Source organism: Pteropus medius, unplaced genomic scaffold (genome assembly GCF_902729225.1).
Source record: "Pteropus medius unplaced genomic scaffold, Ma_sr-lr_union100, whole genome shotgun sequence".
Lineage (NCBI taxonomy): Eukaryota > Metazoa > Chordata > Mammalia > Chiroptera > Pteropodidae > Pteropus > Pteropus medius.
Genome location: NW_024354501.1, coordinates 2,323,665 through 2,338,732, shown reverse-complemented (window position 1 = coordinate 2,338,732; position 15,068 = coordinate 2,323,665). Strand labels below are relative to the sequence as shown.

Below are 15,068 nucleotides of genomic sequence, written 5' to 3'. Positions count from 1 at the left end.
CTTTACCCCGCCTACCTCCCCCTTCTCCCTCCCCCTACCTTCTGGAAACCACTAGCCTATAGTACATGTCCAAGAGGTTTATATCCCACAAGTAAGTGATAGCGTGTGGATTTTCAACTTTTTCTGTCTGGCTTATTTCGCTTAGCAGGATCATCTCGAGGTCCATCCACGTTGTCGCAAATGGCAGTATCTCATCTCTTCTTATGGCTGAGTCATGTTCCATTGTATATCTGTGCCACAGCTTCTTTATTCAGTCATCTGTCGTAGGGCACTTCGGTTGCTTCCATGTCCTGGCCACCGTGAATAGTGCTGCTATGAACATCGGTGTGCAAATATCTTTTCGGATATGAGTTTTCCAAGTCTTTGGGGTAAATAGCCAATAGATGGATGGCTGGATCATATGGTAGATCAATTCCTAGTTTTCTGAGGAAGCTCCATACTGTTTTCTAGTGTCTATACCAATCTGTAGACCCACCAGCAGTGTATGAGGGTTCCTTTTTCTCTACATCCAAGTATTTATTACTTGTCCTGTCAATTATAGTTATTCTAACAGGTGTGAGATGGTACCTCATTATAGTTTTGATTTGCATTTCCCTAGTAGCTAGTGATGTTGAGCATCTTTTCAAGTATTTCTTGGCCATTTGTATGTCCTCTAGAGAGAAACGTCTGTTCAGGTCCTCTGCCCATTATTTTAGTTTTTACACCTACAGCACCTGGTCTTCCCAGGTGGTTTCCCATCCAAGTACTAACCAGGCCCGACCCTGCTTAGCTTCCGAGATCGGATGGGATCGGGCGTGTTCAGGGTGGCGTGGCCATAGGGTCTGCCCATTTTTTGATTGGATCGTTTTCAACGAGTTTTTGTAGGTCTACCCATTTTCGTTTTTCTTGGGCACACGTCTAACATTGCTGAGTCACAAGGTAACTCTCTACTGTTTCCCAAAGTGGCTGCTACCATTTTGCAGTCCCCCCAGGACCGCGAGGGCCCCGTCCCTCCACCTCTGCAGCCCTGATGGTCTCGCGGCCGGTGGCTGGGACGCGGAGCCCTCCCCGGGTCCCTCCACCTCCTCCCTGATACTACTGTCTGCCATTTTCTTAGTCACTCCAGTGGGCGCGAGGTGTCATTTTTTTGTGTTCTTTTGCAGTGTGGGCAACTTCGTGACATCGGGTGAGTCGATTTTTCCACTTACTTTCTCTCTGAGCAGTTCGAAAGCTGCATCCTGTGCTCTGTTTGATGTTTGTAGCCCGACAGCCAGGTAAAGGAGGACTCGGCTGAAATGACCCTTGCTGGGGAGCATCTGGTCTCTGGTGTCTTTACTGAGATTTCTAAATGTCCCGAGCAGCGTCTCCCCTGGTCGGGAGGTGGGTCCGACAAGCCCCAGGGGCGCCCTCGGCTGTGGGACTCCCTCTGGTTCCGCCTGGACGCCCCACACCCGAGAACCAGCGCTGACCGTTGCTGGCTTCTCACCCGTCTTCCCAGCAGCCTTTTCGGTTCCCTGCGATAACAGGGCGAAGCCGGGGCCACCCCCTTCTCCCAGGGAGTGGTTCTCCTGCAGGTGACGGCACCTGGGTTCTGTGACTCGCCAGGACCATTCGCAGGAGTAGCTCTGCACACCTGAGCAACTTTCTTACCTTTTCGGGGATGTTTTTGACACTTGTCTATTTGTGTGCTTCATGTTTCCTGTTTGACGGGAAGGATGTGCCGGTTTCCACTGAGGTCGTGTCGTTAAGTATTTGAAAGGGGAGACGTTGTCAAGCTGCTCTAGCGTTTTATCCAAAGTCTTACCAATGCTTTCAGGTGTCTAGCTTGTGCCTGGAGAGGCCCCACCATTCATTCACTGAACAGATGGCCACCGTGCACCTGGCCGCCAGGTAAGGCTCTCACAGCAGAGAACCAGAGTCCCGCGCTCACGGAGCCCGTTAATTAATTATGTCCAAGAGTCAATAAAAACTGCCTTATTTTGCACAAAAGTTTACAGAAAACAATTCGACTGCTACAAATCTAAGAATTTATACCGAATTAACTCACGTACCCTCTAACATTCTTGTGACATTTCATCCTCTTCCAGACGTGGCATGGCGGGGCGGGGCTTGAGGCGGGGAAAGCTTAGGGTGTGGGGGGGAAGCTTAGGGGCGGGGGCGAAGCAATCGGCCTTCGTTTTTAGGCTCCGCTGACGTATCTGAAAAGCTGCATCAGATTCAGCTTGTTTTCCCCTCCTTGCTCAGGAGATGAATTAGAGTCATTTGCAAATTTCTTAGTTGATGTGCCAAAAATAAATGCAAATCTGGCAGAAAGTATTTAAAAAGTATAGAGAAATCGAGCCTGAAGCGTAAGCTCTTTTAACCCCACCCCTATAAGCCCCGTTAACCCGGCTGCTCCTGGGCCGCTCGAGGACCACGTTCTCACGGCTGTGGCCGTGTTCACTCGATGCGGACTTTATGTTTTGTCCCCACAGCCACCTCGACTGCCAGTGTCCAGAATTCCCCTCAGGCGCTTCCATCCTTCTAGGACACCCGTGGAATTAACTCGCTCGGCGAATATGTCACTGTGGGCTGGGGACACGGGGGCGGCTAGGAAGAAGGAACGTGGCCCGCCCGGGGACTCCTGCGACAAGGAGCACAGACGGGGCACGGGGTGAGTCTCGGGGTGAAACGACGACGCGCGGCACGCTGCAGGGTTAGGGGCGGGGCCCGAGGTGGTCCCCCCGTCCCCCATCGTCTGCTCACAGCGTCATGGGGGTCCCCAGCACGCCACTCGCGTGCCAGGGGCCCTCTGCGTGGCATCCACGAGCCCGTCGCCCCTCGGTCCATGTGCGCAGCCCCGGGGACCTTCCACCCCCTGCCGGTCCCGCCTGAGTCGCTTGGGGGCACAGCCCGGCTGGCCCCGGACCAGCACCCCGGGGGCGGGCCTGCTCGCCCCTCTCGGGCGCGGGCTGGGGTGCCATGTGCAGGCCCAGGGCCACACGGAGAGTCGGCTGTCGGGGCCCTGCTCCCCATCCCCCACCTTGAGCACACTGCAGCCGGGCGCCCCACTCCCGCCACCGCCCGGGGGGCCGGCCCCACGGGAGCCTCCTCCGCAGAGCTGAGTGGGGAGACGCCGGAGCGCTGCATGCAGTCGGCGGAGGGCTGCACCCGCCAAACTGCCACCTGCTTGGCCAGGCTCGGCCCCCGCGATGCAACGTGGTGCAGAAGCCGGCACGGAAGGGCCACGCCCGCGCCCCGGTCAGCAGCAGCTCACGCCGGCTGCTTCTGGACCGAGATGGGCCCTCGAACAAAAACGGGGGGCTCCGCCTAGTGCCCAGAGTTGGAACTGCTGCTCAGCCTCGCCTGAGCAGCACGCGCTCACCTGGAGGGCCGCTACCACCGCCGCCCCAGGCCCAGGCCCAGGCCATGCCACCGCACGCGTGGGCCCTGCCCCGCAAACTAGCAGCCTGACCCGTTCCAGGCCATGGATGGACGCGTTCTCGAAAAACGTCTAGGAGCTTCTCCATGGGACAGGCACGCTAAGCCTTCTGGCCATGAACAGATGTTTAAAACGTAATACTCACATACCCACCTCGAAAGGAAAAGCGCTAAGAGTTTTAACGTATCAAAAAAAAAACTCTGTAAAACCTATTTTGGATTACTAACCGTTTTCCTTTCCGATAAAGGCTCTGTGGACACCAGAACACTCGTCACCCCGAAACACGTAGAGTGCTTCCCAACCCCGAAACACGTAGAGTGCTTCCCAGCGTGTCAGCGCACCAGCCATTTACCACACGTGACCCCAAACAAGGGTCTGAGGTGCGTGGTTCCTCTTATACGTGTATTTCGAGGGTCAACCGTCATCTTCAATCCACGGCTGGGAATCCACAAGTGCGCAGCTGACGGAACTTACGTGCAGACTTCCGATGCCGTGGGGTCGGCACCCCCAACCCCATGTTGTTTAAGAGTCGGCTATGTATCGGCTGGAACAGAGTAAGGCCCAGAAAAATACACGTTTCGGCCCTTAATAACAACAGTTGCGATTACTCAAGATTACCTTTTAATACAGAAGACAAACCTGTAACATTTCTTAAAGCAACTTACAATTTTATTAATTTTCAGCACTTGCGTCTTTCTGTAGTTCTAGCAAAATCCGATCCACAGCGACCAGAAACGAGGGTCCTGCAGTTGACTTTCAACAGCCACGTACAGAGACCAGACGACACGGATGACACTATAAAACTTACAGGACAGAAGGGTGGGCAGATCACTTCATTTAGCTAAACGAGAAAACGCTTCCCGGTTTGACGGCTGGACCACAGCTGAGGCTTTTCAGGGCAGGTCGCATCACGTCGAGATCTGAGCGATACTAAAGCCACAGGAATTAAACCGATTTTCCATCGCTGAGTTTGTCCCTCTAGTTTAATTAAGCTTAAACTCTTCACAGGAGAAAAATATATTTCAGGCCAAATAAAACAAACTCCGGGTAAGCATAGCTCAGCGTTTTTTATTTTACCTTCATCGAGGCAGGCGACGTACAGATGCTGTACATTAAGAGCGTGCAAACGCGTGACTCGCGGCCCCCCGACCCCCACAGGCAGCAGGCCTTCCCAGCGCGGCTCCCCCGTGAAGTTCACGGCCACCGCTAAATGTACAAAGAGCCATCCGCCGGCCCCACGTAGCCGACGCCGATGAGCAAGACGTCGATCAGCGTCCATATCCCCAGGCCGCCGAAGCTGAAGAGCTTGCCGAGGCCTTCTCGCCACTGGCCCAGGTAGAAGCGGTCTGCCCCAAAGCCACCGAGGGTGATGCTGCAACAGGAAACAGGGCTGGGATCCACCGGGCGGCCCCGCGACACGGCTCGGCCACATCCGGGCAAGGCCGCAAATTACCCTGACCCCCCGTCAGAGCGCGACTAGCTCACGTTTTACACCGCCGAGTGCGCACCTCCCGCCAGGCTGGGACTCCGCGAACGGAGGGCTGACCCTAGCCCCAGGGGGACCGTGGGCCGTGCAGCGTCCGCACCCCACCCCACCCCACCGCACCGCTGCTCACGGGGCGACTGCCGTCATGGCCGCGAGCCGTCAGCATGTCCAGGAGACGCGTGACCTTTAGCTGGACTGAAATCTACTATTTCTCTTTTAAAGGAATCGATCTCGGTGCGTGTTAATCTCCAGAGCAAAGCAGGAGCCCGGCTGAACAGAAGGTGCGCGAACGTGGGGGAGGGGCGGCCCCGGGAGGCCGGGATCAAGTCCTCTCGCCTCTCTAACGTCAGTGCTGGGAACGAGTGACTTTTAAAGTTCCTTCAAATGCTAAGCCCTACGCTATCTGACAACTTGTCACCGGATTTCTTCTAAAGTTTTTACTCAGAACGTATCAAAGTAAAAATAAAGGAAACCACGATCCAGCCCCAACGACCGTGAACACGTGGCCGACCCGGCTGACGCGTGCCGAACCCACCGCCCTGCTCCGAGGCGCCGTCACATCCACGGTGACGACAGGGAAACCACTCTCGCGGTTGAAAGTCACTCGTCACGAGTCCCGTGGTCATTTAAGGCACCAGTGAAGTGGGGGAAGCTGGCTGAGGGATGAGCGGGAACGCTCTAACTTTACGACTTTTCTGTAAATCTAAAATCCTTCCAAAATACCTTTTTTTTTAAAGTTAAGTTTTCACTGAAATCGTTGCTGACAGTGACTGTGGCCAGTTACCTGATCTCACGTGTGCTGCACCGAACTTCCCACCGCGGGCCCCTGTCCACTTCCGGTCACACCTGCCGGGCGGGCTCCTCCTCCTCCCCGAGCCCCAGCCCCGACGCAGTGGAGCTCGACCAGGGACAAGGTGGCAACGCCCGGAACGTTCTGACTGTCACGACGTGGGGGGAGGGGGAGAGCCACTGACATCTAGCAAGTAGAGTCCACAGAGGCTGCTACGCAGCCTCCTATGCACAGGACACCCGATGACAAGGGACGACTTGGCTCCGATGTCGACAGTGACGAGGCTGAGACACCCTGCCCCGGGCCCCGCCGCAGGGCTCAGGGTTCGGGCTCTGACTGGGAACCTCGACCGCAGATGGCGCAGCTTGGTACCGAGCAGATCATTTCACCAGGGTCCCCCGCCCTTCCCTCTGGTGGCAAGAACTGGCAACATTTTTTTTTTCAAACTTCTCATGGAAAAATGGGAAGTCCATATTTCTAGATGGGGGAACAGGTGACTATTCTGTATAGGTGATTTTTAATGTATTTTTTGGTCATTTTCACTTTTTCCAATTTTCAGTACTAAGCACGTATTCTTTTTATAATAAAGAAGTTACCTGCCCACTCGAAACAGTGTGGCATCCGGGGAGAGGAGCTATCGCCTGCCACTGAGCCCCCGGAGGTGCTGCTGTGACCCCCGGGGGCACTCCCCGCAGCTGTGCTTCAGGGAACCTGGGGGCAGGGGGGACAGGGGCTGCGCATCTGCGGACGTCCACCCCCCACAACGAGGCCCGGACGGCGCCTCGACCGCCCAGCGACGCGGCTTACCTGAGGGCCAGGGCAGTGGACCACTTATAACCGCCCGTCCAGTTGCAGTACAGCATTTTCGGGAACGTGCGGTTACCTTGAAGAAGGGGAAACGCTCTGCTTAGAAACATGGGTATAAACACTCTTACGGAGAGACCAAATTGTGGCCGGTGGCCTCGTCCTTTAAGATCTCAAAAGTCAGCTCTCCTAACGACGTTTACCTGAGCGAATGGTAAAAAGACAGACCTCGCGGCCCAGGAGCACAGGCCTCACGCTTACGTCAGTCAAGTAAGGGCTTCGGCCCCCAGAACGTGAGATGCCCCATCGGCTATGAGGACTCGGGCGAAGCGAGGAGCGAGCCAGACCGGGCCCTGGGAAGACAGCCCAGGGCACGCACGCACGCACGCACGCACGCACACGTCCGTGCGGCACGGGCACACGCAGACCGGCCTGCGACAGTCCCGAGGCCACCGGCTGTCCACGTGGGAGCAAAAGCGAGCCTGATCTACCTGGCAGCACACCCCGAAACCCGCTGCAAGTGGGCCACAGACCTAATGCGGAAGGCCAAACTCACCCCCTTTAAAAGACTGATAACGTCAACTAATTCAAATTTAAAGTTCTGTTCATCGAAAGACACCAAAACAAAATGAAAAAAAAAAAGAGTAAGTAAGGGTAAAAACCTGAGAGAATTTTAGGGACACCAAAAAGTTAAAGTGTCCAAAATACAAAAGAATCCCCAGGACTCTAAGAAAAAGACAAAACACGGGGACAGCAAGTATCAGAGAGGCCGCAGGGCATCGAGAACAGGGACGTCCGTTGCTGAAGAGCAAACGCCTGGACCGCTTTGGAAAATACTACATGCTGGAGGGTGCACGCCGCAGACCCCTGCACGTGTGCAACCAGGAGGTGTGCGCAAAAATCTTTAACGGCAGCACCATCTGTAAGAGCAAAAATAGAAATAACCCGAATACGTAGGAAAACAAATAAACGGCGACACAATCTTACAATAGATTATTATTCGGAAGTAAAAGGAAAAAGATAACTTTTAGAGCCACCAAGCTGAGTGGGGGATAAAAAGACCACAAATAAGCTGTTCGTTTTACACAATTCTAAAACACACGTGACCGAGCACCACGCCGTACCACATCTTATTACACAAACGTGACAGAACTAAACGATTTGGAGAAAAGCAAGCAGGACAAGAACACTCGCGAGGGTGACGCCCTCTGAGGGAGGGAGGACAGCCGGGCACACGAGCACCGGGCAGCTGTGACCGTATCGTCACCGCTGTAGCTGTTCACTCGGTGAAACTCAACTACTGCGCATTGTACTTTAGACCCCACGTGGCTTTTTCGTTGGATCGAATACTATATTTTTAAAAGAGCATCGCCCGTTTTCTGGATTTTTTCGTTCTGAGTTTGTTAATGAGGCTTGGCATAACTGAGAAGTGCTGATAAATATTTCTGATGAAAATATTTAATAATTTCTGATTAAAGCTCCACAAGCACGCCGAGAGAAAAGTGTCTTGCTCACAAACATCCTCGCGCTCCGACTCACCCAGGCAGTGAACGTGGTCCCGCACCGTGCAGTTGGCGGCGTGTCGCTGCCGGGGGCAGGACACCGTCATGCAGCTGGTGGAGGCGGAGCACTCGTAATCGGCTTCCGGAAGCTGCCAGCAAAACCTGCATGTCATGTTGATGACGAAGTTCCTCTGGGACTTGAAGTCTTGATCCTATGTACCAAAGGACGCAGAACTCATCAATCTTAACGTAGGAGCTTGTTAATGTGTCACTGAACTACAAAACGGCACAAAGTTTCTAAGTATGACCTGGCAGGAAGCGGCGTGAAGACGGTCACCCGCGTAATATGGATGCAAAAGAAATGTGCGTGGTATGACCCTATAATCACAAAAATATACACCCGCAAATATTTACCTACGGAAAAATAAAACTGGATCAATTCACATCAGAATAACTAAGGATATTTCGCACGGTGAGATTACGTCATCACTTTTACCTGGCTAAATTTTTAATAATGAGCACGTGTACTTCTGTAGAGAAAAAAGGAGATTTTATTTTATAATGCTAGAGTCACCGACTCTAGGGAGGGACAGACGAGGACATGTGTTCAAGGTCAGTGAGCTGCAGGTAATGAGCGGAGTCCAGGTCCCCTGAGCCCAGCCCGACGCTCCTGGAAGTCCAGCGCACGCCCGGTTCGCAGTCCCCCGACGCCGCTCCGGGGCCCGGGCGCTGTCGAAGCTGCTCCCAACTGCACGAGCACCTGGCAGGAGCCACCAACAGGCAGCCCAGGGAATCTCCCTCCTCAGAACCACGTGTAGACCAGCAAGTGTTCACTGCTGGCCGTCAGCTTTCGAGACCAGACTCTGAGTCATTATTTTGTTTCCTGCTTATAAAAAGGAGCACGTGTCCTTTGTGAGTTATACATTCGGAAATCCCAGGAAATAACCTGTAAAGTCTCCAGAGATCCACTTTTAACCTTTAAGTTTTTTTCTATAATACAGATTTATAAAAGTACGATACACTGAAAACATTTTGTATCCTTTTTACCCCTACTTGACATCATGTTCTAATACGTATTTTTCAAAATCAGTTTTAAATGGTCGCACGATTACCTCTAAAGCGTCGTATTTACTGATTTTTTTCATCAATGCAGAACTGCTTTTATGGGTAGCAGTCAAAACTGGGACACGCACCAGCTGATTTGCAACCCTGTTTGAAATGTCTGCACACTTCTCAGGACGCATTTATAGCCACGTTTCTCATCAGCTCTCGAATTTCTCGAATTTGTTTTACCGTACAAACTCCCAGACGGGCCAGGGGAGTGAGGATGACGCCGGCGCCCCCAGCACCGAGCGCCACTCGCCCGCCGGCCTTCAGGGAGTCTACTCCATGCCTGGGTACATCTTTTATTTAATTTAATGTTTCCACTAATACACCTTTCGCTTAATCCTGCATGTATCAGTAAATACCTCTAGAGCTGCCTAGTTATTTTTAACGGCTGGAACGTATTTTGTCACAGAGCAAACCACAAATTACAGAGATCTCTCTTGAAGATTTAGCGCACTTCGAATCTTCTGCCTGGGTGAACGATACAGCTAAAAACATCCTTAGGCATATTATTTGCATCCATGTACGATATCTACATGATAAACTGCCATATACGCAATTGCTGGGTCAAAGGTCATATGCTCTATAGTTTCAGAGAGATGACGAATTGCCTATAAGAGGGTGTCCAATGTGCCCACCCACAATCGAGACACAGTGGATGTCACTGACGCCCTCGCAAACTCGGTGTATTAACTGAACCCTTCCGTTCTTTTGCCAACCTAAATACACATCAATCAATGTGTATTTAATTACGAGAAAAATTCAGCATTTTTTCACGTGTTGAAAGTCCACCTGTAGTTCCCGTCTGTGGACCATGTGCTCCAGTCCTGACGCCATTTCTCTATGGGACTGTCACCTCTTATTCACCTTCCACTTTTAGGAAATCTTTAGAGATTGTGGTATTAGTGCATTATTTGTAACGTGCGTTAGAAATATGTTCTTCTAGTTTGTTGTTTACCTTTTGCCTTTCTCCTTTTTCGGTCATGCAGAAATTTCTAATTTTCAGTAGTCAATGCCTCAGCGCTTTCTTTTACGGCTTTTCGATTTTATTTTATACTTAGGAAAATGTTCCCTTCTTTGAGATCATAACAGAACTGTCTCACGCTGTCTCTGGCACTTTGCGGCTTCTTCACATCGACTCTTTGACCCACGTGTAATCTATTCTGAACAAGCCCTGGATTCCGCTGTCCCCCCCAGATGGCTGCCCGGTCCCAGCATGCACTGGGCCGTCTCCTCACCACGGAGAAGCGCAGACGCCCACAGAGCTCACCTCTGATGAAGGATCTGCCCCCCTGCCCTCTGGGAGGCAGCTGCCGTCACTACGGACGCATCCCCCGCCAGAAGGCTGGCACCGTACCTGCTACGGACACAGCAGGAGACAGCTGTCTTCTCTCGGGGACGCAAAGCGACGGTTCTGTCAAGCGCGTGTCCCACCGACATCGATGGGCCTGACAGCTGCCATTACAGCTGGGACAAGAACCATTTCATGTCGAAGAGGCTACAGGATTTTTACACTTATCTCTACTTCCGTACTTCACAGGACCTCATGACGTCAGTCGTTGACTAGTGTGACCCAGGCGAGAGTCCCCCGGCCTGCGAGGCCCTCCCTGGTCGGCACGCGTGAACGAGAACTGGAGGGGTTTCTCCCCTCCCATGATTTGAAGTTCGCAATGAGAAGGGGGAGAGACTGAGCGCACGTGCGTGCGACAGAACATCTGCACGTGTGCACGTGACCGTGGGCTTGTCCTTCCTGAAATGCGAACGAGTTCACCAAGCAGGGACACTACAGGTCATCGTTTCGCAAACGAGAATACCTGGCTGCCCCGGGTCGCCTGCCGACAGGGGTCGTAGGGCCCGTGGCTGCTGACGGTCAATCCGCAAATGTCCTCGTTCCCATTTTCAAGAGGGAACAGGCCGCCGGGCTCTGATATCCACTGCGCACCAGAGCACGGCGCCTGTTTTGTCACGGGACTCCCTACCGCCGGCCGGTACCGGGAGCGCGTGAGATCGGGGGCCTGCAGCAGGAGAGACTGAGCCCCGCGGCCAGCGGCACGGCCGCGCCAGGGACCGCGACCAAGGAGTTCAAGAACTTCCTCAGGCTCAGTTTTTCTACCTGTTTCTTGCCTCGCCCTCCGTTTTCCTCGGAGCGGAGCAGCTGGTTTGGGGAGCACCGGAGGAGGAGGACTGGAAAATTCTGTCCTCAGTAACCGTCAGGGGAGACGCATGTCGAAGCGGCCGAAGCACCCAGCAGCGGGGCTAATTCTGAGAGGGTCCCCCGGAGAGCCAAGTGTTCCCATGTTCATTTCACTACGCACCTACGAGGTGCCAGTCCCAGGTGTGTAACTCTCAAAGCTTTCGAACAGGTTTAGTCACTAGGTGGGGAGGGAAGAAATTCTATTTAAGACACAGCAACGAAGACCGACCGATAATCCACGGGCGGCCGTGAGGACGACCTGGCAATCGGCCCGATTTTCCAGTGCGCTTTAAAGGGTAAGGCCGGTGTCTAAAAATGGCAGATCCTTCAGCTTCCAGAAACCACGTTCAGATATTGAGACGACATAACCCCTTCCCCTCTGGAGGGAAGCCTCCCTCACGCCTCTCCTGATCCGAGAATGACAGAACGGGGGGCCGTGGGGGACACTCCGCTCCATCCCTTCGCAGACCCAGCTCCAGAGAACGAAGTGGAGGAAAAAGCGCCTTCGAGTAAGTGCAGGAAATGCCAGAGCCGCTGGTCAAAGGACATCTGTGGGGGACACCGCGGACGTCTACACGGGGGGACACCGTATAGAATCTGTTTTTCCTTCCTCAACCATTTCCCAGAACAAGGGTTCCACAGAAACACTTGAGGAAGAGCTGTCCTGGGACCATCCCCCCGTTAACGAGATGGACTGACAGGTCACCCAGCCGGTCGTGGCCGGGCTTCAGCATTCACTTCTCATCTCGCCCAGATGCTTGGATAACATTCCTAAGTGAAGATTGCGACAATGACCCGGGCCACCTGTTAAACAACACGGACACCTGAGTGTCCCTGACCTATGCTCATTCGGCAGGTCTGCCCAGAGCACCTACGGAAACCTTCTAGGCTCTTCCCAGCTCTCAGACATCACAGTAAGATGTCGCTATGACGACTAGAACAGGGTCACCTCTAACGGGCAACGGTCGGTACGCCTGAGCTTTTTCTAGTTCTGACTTTCTGTAAAAAGTCTGACAATCGCTGCGATTTATCCTATGTCAAAAAAACTGCCATCTGAACCCTGGCAATGAAACCTCACTTGGAAATAGAAGCTTCGGTCTTCTGATAAACTTGACTTTATTCTTAAAACACGACCTATAAAATACAAAGTACGTTCTTCCAGAATTTCCCCATGGTCAAGTGTAAACTCTACTCATAACTCGAGGCTCGCGGCGGGTTTGTTTAGAATAAGTAAGTTGCAGTACTTACGACGCAGGTAACAGAAGGTTTGACTGTGCAGTCAAAAGTCACAGGCTTCCCGTAGACACAGGAGGAGTTTGTCCTGCAGTCCACGCAGTCCGCGGGGAGTCTGCTGCACAGGCCGTTGCTTGGGCACTTCGTCACGTCGGGGAGGCTGTTGGTACTTTCTGTGAGAGGCGAGAGCGCAGCTTATTCTCATCACGCCGATAGGAAAACGCTTTTCTAAGATTAAAGGACGTGACCGTTGGCAGGCAGGGGCTAGGCGGGAAGGAGAAGGCACAGCGGGGGTCCGCGACACACCTGCGGTCGAGCAGGGTTCTGCCACCGGCCAGCTGCGTGACGGGGAAGAGCTCAAGAGCGAAGTAAAAAGTATTTCGTTACTGCCCCCGATGACCATAAAAATCAAAAGTGCGTATGTATATAAATCAGGAGATGTAAGTTAGGGCCTCAAAAAGTCTAAGATTTAGAGATGGGGAGGTTTGCTCAAGATCACAGAGGGAGAGGCAGAACCGGAGACGGAACCGGGCCTCTCGGCTTCCCATTCAATGTTATTTTCCCTTGAATACTAACTCGGAAGAGGAGCTGGTGACCACGGGGTGCACCACAACCCTACAAAATGCTCTGTCATTATTCCGTACTGCTGCCTCGGGAAGCCATCATTTGCTAAGAACATTTAGTTTTCTACCACCGACGTTCAAAATAGTTCTCCATATTAGTTAACTTGTTCAGTGGGTCGCAGATTTATTTCCAGCCAACCGAGCCAAGAGTACGATATATTTCTATCACTTAAGAAAAGGCCAGAGTGACTCTCAAAAACGTAATGTTTTAAATTCAAGTTTACTGCTGACTTCTAGTCTTTTACATCCAAATTAGAATCAGGAAAGTACTTCGGCCGGTTTCAAGTCATTGAAATAAGGGAACTCTAAAGAAATGAAATTATAGAGAAACCGGTTCCAGTTAGCAAAACATGCTAATACTCACCCGAAACTGGCCCTACTGAAAAAGTTCTTACAGCAGATGAGCGATTCTACAAAACATCATTTGTCCCTATCACTACTGGGGCTGGAGAACAGACGCGCAGAATGACAAAGCCAAGGTGACTCCAAGGGCCAGGCTAACCCCACCTTAACGATGAGAACTCAAAGCCCAGGCGGGTGAATAATTTGCTCAAGCTCCCAGTAGCACGAGCAGACCTGGACCCGGACCTGGACCCAGCCCCAGCCCCAGCCCCAAACCCAGACCCAGCCCCAGACGCCAAGTCTCCATGGATTCCTGTGGCCCTTCCTCTTCACGCGGCCCTGGGGAGGGCCCTTAATGCCCGACATGAGGCACAGGGCTCAAGAAGCAGAAGAAATTTTCTGAAGGGAAGCAGCACTGGCTGAGGGTTATCGCGATGATGCGAAAAAATGAACATAAAGAGATGGAAATGAGCGTGGGACTGTCCAAAGGTATTTGAAATATCGAGACTGGCGATAAAAAAAAATGTCTATATCTACCCTTAGTGCGTGTAATCTAATATATACTAAATAAAATAGTCGAAAGTGGAAATTATACCCAAAAGAGAGAGCGCGCGCCCCGCGGACAGAGCGCACGCATTTACTGCGACGGGAGGCGTCCAGCAGCCGCCGCCCTGGGGACTGCGACGAAGGGACGCGCAGGGCCCGATCCCTTACACACCGAGCCGGCGGCTGCGCGCGTTCGGAATTTAAGGATCCTACAGTCAGAGAAGCACGTTATCCGGGGACATAACGGCTCGGTGTGCGGTTAACAGGCGGGGTCCACGCCACGCAACGATCGCCGTGCAAACCGCGGAGAAAACTGAGGAACGAGGCGCCACCAGGGCAACGAGGGTACAAAACGTGGTGTGGGGACCATGCCCGCTGCCCCGGCCGCGTCCCCGAGTCCTCGGTCCCCCGCCCCCCGGCTCCCGGGTCCCCGAGCGCGGCGGCCGCGGACGGGCGGCCATGACGCGCCAGGCTCGGGCCCGGACGCTCCCCGCGGGCCGCGGGGCCCCTGCCACCCGGCCAGGCCCGCCGTGAGCCCCGCCGTAACTCACCGCCGCCTGCCAGGGCGCAGAACTGTGACAGGAAGAGCAGCGCGCGGCAGACGCGGCTCAGGGCCCACAGCGACCCCTCCACGGCCGCCATCTTGCAGCGCGCACGCACTTCCGGCCGCCGGGGGCGGGGCGCCGGGGGGAGCGGGGCGCGCGCTTCCGGGGGCCGGGGCGCAGGCGCGGCCGCGGGCCGTGGGTTCCGCGCGTCGTGGGTTCCGCGGCGCGGGAGTGGAAGCTCCGGGAGCAGCCGCGGGGCGGTGATGCGCTCAGGCTGCTGGTTCCCAAACCGGCCCTTGCCCAGACCGGCGGCCGCCGCTCCTCACGCGGCCGGAGACCCGGGAAGGCCCCGGGGACTGAGATGCTCCCCTGAAGTGACCGAAAGCGGAGACCGGCAAACTTGGGAAGTCGGCCACCGGTTCTACCCCTTTTCCCCGTTCAGAAGTGCAGCTCGCTGCCAAGTTCATTCGAGGTCACACGCGGGAATGCTGTTTTC

At 53.9% G+C, this 15,068-nt stretch overlaps 1 protein-coding gene and 1 non-coding gene across 4 annotated transcripts; both read right to left on the bottom strand.

Moving 5' to 3' along the window:
* Nucleotides 1-701: 701 nt before the first annotated feature.
* LOC120595364 (5S ribosomal RNA) lies at nucleotides 702-820 on the bottom strand. Its single transcript, XR_005650803.1, has one exon. It is a non-coding gene; the product is annotated as a 5S ribosomal RNA (ribosomal RNA).
* A 3,231-nt stretch (nucleotides 821-4,051) lies between these two features.
* On the bottom strand, nucleotides 4,052-14,693 carry TM2D3 (TM2 domain containing 3). Of its 3 annotated transcripts, XM_039853469.1 has the most exons (6): nucleotides 14,579-14,693; nucleotides 12,532-12,689; nucleotides 8,020-8,194; nucleotides 6,484-6,559; nucleotides 5,671-5,824; nucleotides 4,636-4,772 (listed from the first exon to the last, which is right to left on the bottom strand). In XM_039853469.1, the coding sequence occupies exons 1-5, from the start codon at nucleotides 14,667-14,669 to the stop codon at nucleotides 5,677-5,679; spliced, it is 648 nt and encodes a 215-aa protein (XP_039709403.1). In that variant the 5' UTR covers nucleotides 14,670-14,693; the 3' UTR covers nucleotides 4,636-4,772; nucleotides 5,671-5,676. The 3 variants fall into 3 exon arrangements, with proteins under 3 accessions (XP_039709405.1, XP_039709402.1, XP_039709403.1); XM_039853471.1 differs by lacking the exons at nucleotides 4,636-4,772; nucleotides 5,671-5,824 and adding an exon at nucleotides 4,052-4,330; XM_039853468.1 differs by lacking the exon at nucleotides 5,671-5,824 and having other exon boundaries at nucleotides 4,449-4,772.
* Between the last annotated feature and the right edge of the window lie 375 nt (nucleotides 14,694-15,068).